The 11365-nt window shown below is 38.6% G+C and overlaps 1 protein-coding gene across 1 annotated transcript; it reads left to right on the top strand.

The window, feature by feature from the left end:
* The first annotated feature begins 4238 nt into the window (after positions 1 to 4238).
* Positions 4239 to 11356, top strand: nucb2b (nucleobindin 2b). The gene is made up of 13 exons (XM_031731818.2): positions 4239 to 4400; positions 4902 to 5039; positions 5323 to 5430; positions 5526 to 5658; positions 6109 to 6212; positions 7678 to 7863; positions 8117 to 8207; positions 8349 to 8407; positions 8506 to 8598; positions 8902 to 8991; positions 9304 to 9474; positions 9783 to 9837; positions 10182 to 11356. The coding sequence occupies exons 2-13, from the start codon at positions 4902 to 4904 to the stop codon at positions 10292 to 10294; spliced, it is 1341 nt and encodes a 446-aa protein (XP_031587678.1). The 5' UTR covers positions 4239 to 4400; the 3' UTR covers positions 10295 to 11356.
* The last annotated feature ends 9 nt before the right edge of the window (positions 11357 to 11365 follow it).

Raw genomic sequence — 11365 nt, 5'->3', positions numbered from 1 at the left:
ACATTAACATGACATTAACTTACATTCAGTTCCTGGAGACTTATCCTGACCCTACCCATCACAAGTCCCTGCCTGAACCTTACCCTAACCCTGACTCAAGCCTTCACCCTAAAATTGAATGATTTACCTTGCAATTTGTCCCCATAAAGTAGGCGAGACCTCACAATGTGAGTGTGAAAACAAATTTGTGTCCCCACAACAATAAGTAATACACGACCACACACACACACACACACTAACACACACACAAACACAGTTACTTTACCAACTGACCCCTGACCCCTGAGCTCCTAAGTGTCCCTCAAACCTCATTCAGGGATCACTTCACTGTCACTCCCTGAAAGCTCCCTGTCACTTTCTGAGGACAGAAAGTGCACATTCCCTTGGTTTCCTTCCATAAAAGGTATTTACATCCATGTCCTGTAATTATGAGTAGATTGTAAAGTAAAAAACATTGATTATGATCATATAAATGCACATAAACACATCTCTACGCACATATGCAAATGCATTATATTGCCTGAAAAAAATTGGGCTAACTGCGCAGTGTTGCCTTGAGGCAACGAATGAAAATTAAAAGTTTTACTATATAAATAAATTTTAAAAAGGAGAACAAACAATCAAATATGCTTCTTAACATATTCATGCACATACAAGTATTTTTTTTAATATACATTTATTTCACTATAAACATGTAAAAATGTGATCTTTATCTTGCCTCCTAATGGAGATGTCTCTCATGTAGTGCAGCTTGCAGAAAGGCCCCCCCACACCACCTTCAACTCATCATATTATTGGAAAGAGATGTGCCTGGTAGCATTATTTGAAAAAAAAAAAGTTGTTTTTTTTTGAAGGGCCAGTGTAAGGCATGAAAACGTGGTTTGTTGCCTCAGGTCAACGCTATGCAGTAGAGGGTTAGCAAGTTTCACTTTTATGAGGTGCTTTTGGTAGCCATCAACAAGCTTCTGGCATAATTCTGGCTGGGTATTTGAGCACTCTTCTTGGCAGATAGTAGTGGCATTCCACATCTAGCACTGAGAAATGAGCTTCAGTGATTTATCATCATAACACATTCGTTTTGCTAACCACCTTGGCCCGTTTGTTTTATGTAGAGAAGATCAATAGTTTAAAAGTTTTATTGCTTCTTTTCCTAAAGGAGTGGTTTGAATAAATGTTTATTTGGTAACTTTGGGTAAATTTGCCTTTCCGTAAAAGTAACCATAGGCCACTGACATAAGTACAAGTTATTCAGATATGTCACCATCACTTTGCAAAGGTCTGGAAGAAAACCCAACTATCACCCATAAATAAATAGAAATTAGTAAGGATTTTCAGGTTTCAACCCTGGAACCACAAAGGGTTAAGCCTGCCATGAACTGGAAACTGCTGGAAGACCATGGATCACTATCCAAACGGCATCACGGATCCATCTTCAATATCCATGAAGATGGATTACCCTCCTAATTGGATGCTGACCGAAAAAGAAGCCCCTACTCCAAAATTAACACCTACTTTTAAATTGAAAATTTTAGCTGGCCACATGAACACCCCAAATGCCTTCTCAAGAAAAGTTTTATGCTTAAATAAGACCAAGCTTTGGCTATTTGGCTATGATGAAAAGAAATATGTTTAGAGGAGCACAAGTGAAGATTCTAGCCTAAAAGACTGTACCAGTTGTCAGGCATGGTGGGGGTAGCATCATGCTACGGGTCTTAATTGGTGGTAGTAGTACTGGTACATTGCACAAAGTTGTGGAATAATGAAGGAGGAGGACTACCTCCAAATTCTTCATCTTCACCTCAGATCAACAGCTAGATAGTGTGACATGTGTACATTGATAAAGCAGGCTAACATTAACCATTTGAAATGGTCTTCCAAAGCCTAAAATTCAACCTGTTGAAAAATGGACATGGATCCATGCCAGGAAACCAGCGAATTTAAATGAACTGCCAATTCTGCCAGAAGGTTGTTGATGTGTACCAAAAGTGCCTGGTCGAGCTGTAGCTAGCTAACAGCCAAATATTAGTAGGTGTGTATGTATACTCTTCACCCTGTGAGGATTAAAGAAAATGCTAAATAAATACAGACTTGATTAACTGATAAAATGCATTTAATTTTTACAAGATACATTTGAATATTAAATGGAGAATCGTGTTTTGGTTGACTTTACCTTTCTGGTAAGTCATTTCTTACTGTGAACTACAATTTACTTAATTATTATTATCTACTACCACTACTACTTTTTATTAGTAAAAGTCGTCGTAGTAGTAGAAGTACTTCAGCTGCTCCTCTTAGAGATCATCAATATCAACAGATCATTTACTTTCAACTCACCCTGTCCATAGCATCCTCATATGTCACACTGACCCGCTGCATGTCCTGACCTTCACTACATCCATGAACCTTCTGTGTGGTCTTTCCACTTTTCCTTGCTTGGCAGATCCATATTCAGTATCCCTTCCCACTGTGTCCACTAACCCTCTTCTGCACCTGTCCAAACCATGACTGATTGAGTTTGTCTTCAAACTGCTCAACCTAATCTGTGCCTCTGATGTACTCATTTCTAATCTTGGCCTTTCTTAACATCTTCTGCTCTTCTACTTTCAGCTTGTCTTCCTTTCTTTTTGCTAGTGGCACCATCTCCAAATCATACATCATAGCAGGTGCCACTACCATCTTGTTAACTTTCAGTTTCCCTCTTGTATTTCCCTCTTGTCCAAGTATTTAGACTTGTCCACGTTCACTACCTCTTCAGTTGCAGCTTCACTTTTCCATCTGTCTCTCTTTAATTTACACAGGTATATCTAGCTTCGGCTGACTTTCATGTCTTATCGCTTCAGTACATACCTTCATCTCTCCAGACTCTCTTTCACTTGCTCCTTACTCTCACTAGAGATCACAATGTCGTCTGCACACATGATCGTCTGTGGAAACTCTTGCCTGACCTCATCTGACAGCCTGTCCATTACAATCGCAACCAAGAAGTGGTTCTAAGCAGATGCAACCCCACCCCCACCTTGAACCCATCTGTCACTCCTACCTCACACCTCACCTCTGTGCTGCTCTCCTCATGCAAACAACTGTGGTTCTCTTTCTTGGTTTGAAGCTGGCTGCTCATTGATCATCACCTTTCTTCTCAACCTAGCTTCAACAACTGTTCCCCATAGCTTCGTGGCTCAGCAGCTCTACCACTCTGTAGTTACTACAGCTCTGCACATCACCCTTGTTCTTAAAAACCGTTACCAGTATACTTATTCTCCATTCCTCAAGCATCCTCTCCGACTCTAAGAGTATTTTAAACTGCTCTCTCTCCCCAAAGCCTCGACCCTCCACAGGTATGTCATTTGGAGCAACTGGCTTTCCACTCTTCATCCTCTGCACAGCTCCCCTCATTTCCTCCTTACTAATCCTCTGCACTTCCTCTCATTTTCTTCATTCATCAGCTTCTCACAGTAATCCTTCCATCTTCTCAGCACACTCTCTTCAATCATTAGTACATTTCCATCTCTATCCTTAATCACTATAACCTCTCTCCAGCTCAGTCTGTGCTTTTCTCCTTCCTTATTGTTCAGCCTCAATAAGACTTTTCAATTGCTTTTGCCATCTCTTTTTTTGCTGAACACATTGATTATTAGTACCCATTTCTACTTTCTTAAACTCACTCTCTCATTTTTTCTTGCCAGCTTTTTGCTGAAATAAATAAATAAATAATTGACTTAATATTATATTTAAATGCAGGGCGTTTAAGAGTTTTTCTACGCAGTTTCATTCCTTTTTTGGCCATCAAGAATAATAATTAAATAAGGTTTCCTGCTATGTTTTCGAACGAGTGTATTTTCAGCTCTATGTTGGTCTGCAGCATGTCCAAGTGTAATCTATATTTAATTAGAATATCTAAATGAAATATAAGATGAAATAAAACATTTATGTTGTGTATCCCTACGCCGTCTGGACTATGGGCTACTATTAAATATCATTGTTAAACAGTTTTATAGTATGGGTAGTGTTTCTCTATCCAGTGTTCCACACTAACTCCGCCCTCGTCTGGGGTTGACCGAACGCCACGTACAGTTTGGCTCAACGCACCTTAAGCCGAGGGGGGGCGGTTGTTGATACACTTTGAGTGACAGGTGTATTGACCAATCGCCTCTCAACGCGACTGTTTTGTGAAAGAAAGTATACTTTCTTAGGCCAATAAGAGAAGCCAGAGGCGGTGCGTTGCCATGGTGAACACAACCTTTTTATATAGGTTGTGGCCAAGGGAGGCTTGTATTGGTGGTTAACAGATGACGGCTGTAAACAAGCTCCGGTGAAGCTCAGGCACTTTGAGGAACACAAAATCGTGAAAGCCAGGTGAAGAATAAAAAAAAGAGGAGAGCAAAATAAGCTCCACGTTACAAGTAAGTATTATTTCACGCGAGGTGACGTTTACTAACGCTGTTCTCTCTGTCTGCTGAGGCTTAGTTAGTGCATTTTCTACATCCATGTAGGTAATGAATTAGCTGGCATCCTCACTGCATGATCCCTACTGAACAACCTGTTCCTTAAACTACACACTCAGTCTGTTTTCTTCACTGTGACTAACAGGTTCACAGCGTTCAACTTAGAAATCTCTAAGAAAATATTCTAAAGCCACCAAACACGTGTGCTGCACGGGCCCTTTCTTATGTGAATTGCTTTTGAGATTAAGATTTATTTGCATAACCTTATCAGTGTTCTGTCTCTATTTGAAGTGTTGACTTGCACCACTTGTTTTTTTATTTTTTTTATTTTATATATATCTATATATATGTATGTATTATATAAAGATAAGGTAAGTGCTCATTTTGTTGAAACATTTTGTCTGAAACTAACTCCTTTTTTTTTTTCTTATCTATTTTATGTATGCTTTACCTGACCAGATGGTGAGGAGTAAAGCCTTGGCCCGCTGTGGCCTTGTTCTGCTGAGTTTGTGGCTGTGTATCCAGTCAGTGCCTATCAGTGTGGACAAGACCAAAGAAAAGCCTAAAGAGGAGGACCTGAGGCCACCCGAGAGTGCTGTGAGTCACACGGGCAGTGTGAAATAAAGGGATATCCTATTAAAATGGGGTCTTACAGCTAAGTAGATAAAGCTCAGGGTGATCCAGACATGAAGTCAGCTGTTTCAGACAGCTTTCAGAAATGCTTGCTGGCTAAAGATAGATGGAAAAACAAACAAGAGCAGTTTCTGTTAAATTAGGTGTAAGTTTTCATTAGAAGAATTCATTGACTGGAAAAAAAAATATCCATAATCGTACTGAATAATGTTACGCATTAACCAGCTAAATGTGGTCTATTTCTCAGGACACTGGGCTGCACTATGACCGCTACCTCAGGGAGGTCATTGAGTATCTTGAGAAGGACCCCCACTTTAGAGAAAAGCTCAAAAATGCCAATATGGATGACATCAAGGTGCACACTCGCAAAAACAGCCCAATATTTTGTAAGCTGGTTGTTGACGTGGGCATTTTTTATTGAACTATGGTATGTTGACTTTCTGCTTGCAGCAAGGCAAACTTTCCAAAGAGCTGAACTTTGTTCAGCACAATTTTCGGACCAAGCTGGATGAGCTAAAGAGGGAGGAGATGAACAGGCTGCGAATGCTCATAAAAGCTAAACACGACATCAAGGAAGGAAATGGTAAGTATCCTAAAGAAAGGGGGGAAAAAATGACGTGTCACTGAGAAACTTGAACTTGAAACTTCATAAGTTTGCACAACAACTTCCGTAGTGTAAGTCAGTCCATTAGTTGTGTCATTAAATGCAGAACTTAGCTCTTGAAAGAAAATTATTATCCAAATTTAAATTTTGATCATTAATAGAAGAAGCGGTATAAACGTTCATACAAAATAGATTAATGCATCAAGTGTAGGTAGAGAAAAGAAGTAAAGATAGAAGTCATAGGTCAGTTTCTTTATGCATTGATATTCATGTAACCCTTTAACTCTTTCTAGAATAAATGTATTTAGTTTTGATACAAAATGTGTTGGTAAAACCCAGCGGAAAAGAATAACCATGACACAACTCCGAAAAACCAAGTGTCTTTGTTTTACAGTTGAATAAATCTAATCATTATTCCTTTTCTTGCAGGCCAAACAGTGGACCACCAGGCCCTGCTCAAACAGTTTGAGCACCTGAACCACAAGAATCCACACACTTTCGAGGTGGATGACCTGGACCGTCTCATCAAATCGGTACACATACACCTAGCCATTAGCGCAGCTACTTGAAGGTTAATACTGACCCTGTTTCTCTGCACTGGTATGGCACAGTCACATTTATAATGACAATTGTTCATGCAGAAATATTGCCATAATTAGCACGGCGTATAGGGAATTCCAGTGAGGGATGTTTTTCAAGATCGCTCATATATCAGCTCTGTTAACTAGTCTGGCTTTTTTTTAATTTTAGATGTAATAAGTTGGAGGCATTCACAGCTTTGTTCCCTTTGTTGGAGAGTGCTGACTCATTAGAGGTAAATTTGTAAGCTTTGCGAGACCAAAATGTTTCCTGTGTGTGAAATGAGTATAAAAGAATAGTAATGGGGAGGTCGGCTCAATGAGTTTGCATGCCTCTGTAGTTTTACAACAAAGCTTCCAGTCATGCAGATGTAAATCCTAAAAATATTTTATATAAGTTTTACTTTTCTGTAGCGTTGAGCTTTGCTCTATAATCATCGACTTACTATTTTGCCTTGGCACTGCTTGAGAAATGCAAAGAATGGTGATAAATGAGCATTTGTTTTGTTTTGTATTACCATAGCATTTTCATGCACTTTATACTGAGCAAGTCCTTGCAGGGTTCTAGAGTAAAGAACCATCCAGAGGTTCTAATACAATCAGGCCCAAAGAATAATTTTAAACTCTCAGATCCAGATTTTGAACTATGACAACAGTGTATTTATAGTACTCAGCAAAAGAGTGACTGTTCCAAAAAGGGTACAGTCACTATCAGAAATCCATCCATCCATCCATATATCCATACATCTCTTTTCTTCCACTTATTCATGGTTGTGAGGGGCTGAAGCATACCACAGTTGTCATAAGGCGAACGATAGGGTCCACCTTGAACAGGTTGCCAGTCTATTGGCTAACACAGTAAACAAAGAGGTACAGGGAGAACTTCAAACAGAAACGCCCTCATGCTGTGAGATGGCAGTACTAAGCACTGCACCACTGTGGGACATTGTCTGTTATTAAGTCCTACCAATAGATTCTAGATACACACACCAGATTACTTTTGCAATCAAACCATTTGTCCAAATATATATATATTTTTTTACAAATCAACTTATTATTACTGCAGCTCTCGGGTTTAGGAGGTCAGCTCAGAGGTGCTGTTTATGCATACCCAGTTAGCACTCACTAGTATCCACTAGTAAGCATGCCAGCACTAAATGGATGTATAAATTTCACCGCATGAGCTAAAAAAAGAAGCATGCTATATCTGCCTGGATTGTCTCTGCATTCAATGCTGAGTGATGCAAAGACTGTGACATGGCTAACAAACGTTCAGCTCAACAGTTTGCTTCATCCTCAATGGAACAACTCTGATCAGGCATCTTGATGTTGAATAGAGTCCATCTGTTTCAACGAGGTGCATAAATCTGCAGAATTCAGATGTGAATTCCCCTTCTCAACTTTTTGTTTTTACATCTAGGCAACTAATGACCTGGAGAACTTTGACAAGGACCGCCATGATGAGTTCAAGCAATATGAGATGATGAAAGAGCATGAGCGACGGCAACGCCTGAAGAACTTGAATGAGGAGGATCGCAAGAAGGAAGAGGAACACTACGAGGAAATGAAGAAGAAACACGCCAACCACCCTAAAGTCAACCACCCTGTAAGACGCCAGCTATAAAGCAGTTCATTATGAATGCTAAGATTATAGCCCATGCAGGGGAACAAATGACATTTAAGCTGAATGCCATTATTTGGGAAACATGAATGACTTTTTTCAATGATAAAATTAAACTCATTTAGTTGGGCCAATTTTATTTAGACTTATATGCAAGCCATAGAATAAAGATGCTAAATAGTGCTAAATACAAAACAAGAAAAAAGAGAAACCTTGTTGTGTACGTCTGTGTGTGCAGGGCAGTGAGGACCAGCTGAAAGAGGTGTGGCAGGAGGCAGATGGTTTAGACCCAGAAGATTTTGATCCAAAAACCTTCTTCAAAATGCACGGTAACCATAGACCATACACCGAAGGTCCTTTAAGAGCAAAGAATGAATATAGCATTCAGATGTTGTCTTATTTGCTAGTGTGCCAAAACTATGTATGGTTGAAATGAGACACAGATTTCCGTTGTTTGTTTTGTGTTGCAGACAGCAACGGAGACGGCTTCTTTGATGAGAGTGAGCTTGAAGCTCTCTTTACTAAAGAGGTATATGTTTCATGTCTAACTCTGGTTATGCACAGTCTGGGATAATGTAATCTGCAAACGAACAAGTCTCTGAGGTAAAATTTGTGCATTTCATTAAGCTGGAGAAGGTTTACAATCCAGAAAATGAAGAGGATGACATGGTTGAGATGGAGGAAGAGAGACTGCGAATGAGAGAGCATGTTATGAACGAGGTGAGCCACCACAAAACTATAAAATGTACAGATCATTGTCATGTTTATTAGCATTTCTAAAGTATTGATTAGAACTAGCATGTTATGAAGGCATTCCCTGTTGTCAGAATACCATCATAATGTATAATTCATAACAAACGTGTGGCATTGCTGCCTAAAATCTAATGAATGAATTTAAACATCTGTGCATGGAGTAGCTATTTTAGCAGGGAGCTAAAGGTCAGGGCTTTTGGGACGTATCTGGTGAGTGATTTATCTCGATGATAGTTGTTGATCAAAATTGCTTCATGTATTGACATTCAGGTGGACACCAATAAAGACAGGCTTGTATCACTGAGCGAGTTCATAGCAGCCACAAAGAAGGAAGAGTTCTATGAAAAAGACGAATGGGAGGTAAGAGCTAGTAAGGTTTGGCTTCCCTTGGGACATTTTTGTTTGCAGAGTAGTATTAAAAATTAATGTGAACACAATGTTATGTTAGTGTATTAAAATTCAATTCAATTATTCATCAATATGAGCTATGAAACTATGAACTTAGACTCGCGTAAGTGCAACACAATAAACAGCTGTTTTCAGAGATTGTCTACAAAGGGTGAGATTCCAAGTCATTAAACTCCTCAAAAGATTTAACAGCTGATATTATATAATGAAACCAGAAATGTATATGATTTCTTATCACATCATTTAATTCTGTGCCCTCTGCAGACTTTAGATCAGAACCCATTGTACACTGAAGAGGAGCTGAGAGAGTTTGAACAGCAACTGGCCAATGAGAAGAATGACATCAATAAGAAGTCAGCTGAGCTGCAGAAAGAGAGAGAGGAACTTGAAAGAAAACAGGAAGAACTTGATGCTCAGAAGCTGGGGCTGAAACAGGTGAATTATCTGTCAACTATCCATAGCAGATGAAATACAATCTGAAATTAGGATTTTTCTATACAGTTGCTTGACCCTTTCTACAGATGTAAGAATCTGGCCTTACGGCGTGAAACATGTATGGCCTTGCTGAATTGCACTTAAATCTTGTTTTAGAGACTTGTAGACCTGAAACATGCAGGCAATAGCAAACAGTCCTAAACCATTTTTATTTTTCCTAGCAGCATATAAAGGAATTTATAACCTGAGCAGAAATCCCTACTTTTTTTTATGTTTTTAACATTTTTTGTCCCTCTCTCGCTGCTCAGGCAATGGAAGAAATGGAAAGGGTTAAATCCCAAAACTTAAATGCTGATGTAAAACGTGAGTATGAAATTTATGATAAATAATGCTGGAAACAACAAATCACATGATGTTAAAGGTCTCTTAATTGCACTCTCCTTCTCTTTTAACATTTTTTAAAATCAAGTGAAAATTAACCACCCAGTCGAAAACCTGCATCCAGATCCAAAGAACAGCTAAAACAGTTATTTACTTGTGCATCCCGAGTCAAAATACACTTAAAAAGTTGTAGTGAAGGAAATGATGTAGTGATGAAAAGCATTGTTATCCTTTTTAATAAGACAAGATTAAAAGCTTTTTATCATATCCTAATAATCATTTAAATACATTTCATGATTGTATGCACATATGAATCTTTGTTACAGAGCCTGCAGCTCCTCTAACTGCAGGTGAACATGTACCAGTTGTACCAGGAAACAGTCAGCCACCTCCGCCTGGTCACCAGCAGCAAGATGTACCCGTGCCTGGACATTCTTAGCAGGCCTCCCCACCCTGTGTGCGATATGAGTGAGCATGCAAGTGTGCTTGTGTTTTCATGATTTCAATTTTGGGTTATTGTTTAGAATTTTCAAAACACACAGCAACACATAGGGGGAAAAAAAGATCTCTTAGTGCCAATGATGCCCTTCCTTCTGCTGGTTAAATCAACTGAATGAGCCAGCCTGGAAATGTGGAGCTGCTCCAGTTTTCTATGTGGACAATCAACCCTTTTGTTTTTTTGTTTTTTTTGATCTTGTATCACAAAAGGACTCTGTTCTCTATTGGAAGTTCTTTGGGGTGAAATGGGGAGGGCAGCTGGCCTGATAACTGAATGTTTAGTTTTGTTCACACTGTAGTTTTACTGCCACTTTGTCCTTAAGGAAATCCTTTCAAAATATTATTTATTTTTATGGTAAAGTGTGAATTATTTTGGAAAGAATAAATGCCAGAAAAGTAAGATTAGAGCCAAAATGAAGTTTTATAGAAAAAGTGTTTCCTTCAATGTGTTTTCAAGCTGTTGTGACCTCTGGATCAGATTAGTGCAGAATAAGAGATTAAGTTAAATATATACAATATGTATTTAAATGTTATAATTTTTAATAATTGTGTTTGTGACAGTTGTATGGATTATGAAGTGGTTGCCTGGATGTCAGTGGTCAGGAGTGTCTGTGAATTTGTGTTTATTTATTCTCGAACCACTGTAAATGAAATGAATGCAGTAGGTTGAAATTTGCCTTGTAAAAATCAGAATTAAACTCCAGAAGAAAGCACAAGGTAAAAAACAACAACTTATTTTTTTCACTACAGACTAATAGCAAAGCAAAGATGGACACAAAATACTTTGAAGAGTTAATGTAAAATACACTGGTTACTTTATTTTCAAACAACAACCTCTCTGCACCCTGGTATATGTGCCGAACTGTTTCTGTTTATTTGATTTTTTTAAAAAGTACTTAAATGTCCAACCAATGTCCTGTGTGGGGAAAAAAAAAAAAAAAATCATGAAAATGATGTACAAGGTTTGAATGTCTAAAATTAAGGTAAACGAGCTTGCAGATACGTTTCTGTC

This window comes from Oreochromis aureus, linkage group 7 (genome assembly GCF_013358895.1).
Source record: "Oreochromis aureus strain Israel breed Guangdong linkage group 7, ZZ_aureus, whole genome shotgun sequence".
Classification (NCBI taxonomy): Eukaryota; Metazoa; Chordata; class Actinopteri; order Cichliformes; family Cichlidae; genus Oreochromis; species Oreochromis aureus.
Note: the sequence above shows the minus strand (reverse complement) of the source record. Positions and strands in the feature narration are given on the sequence as shown.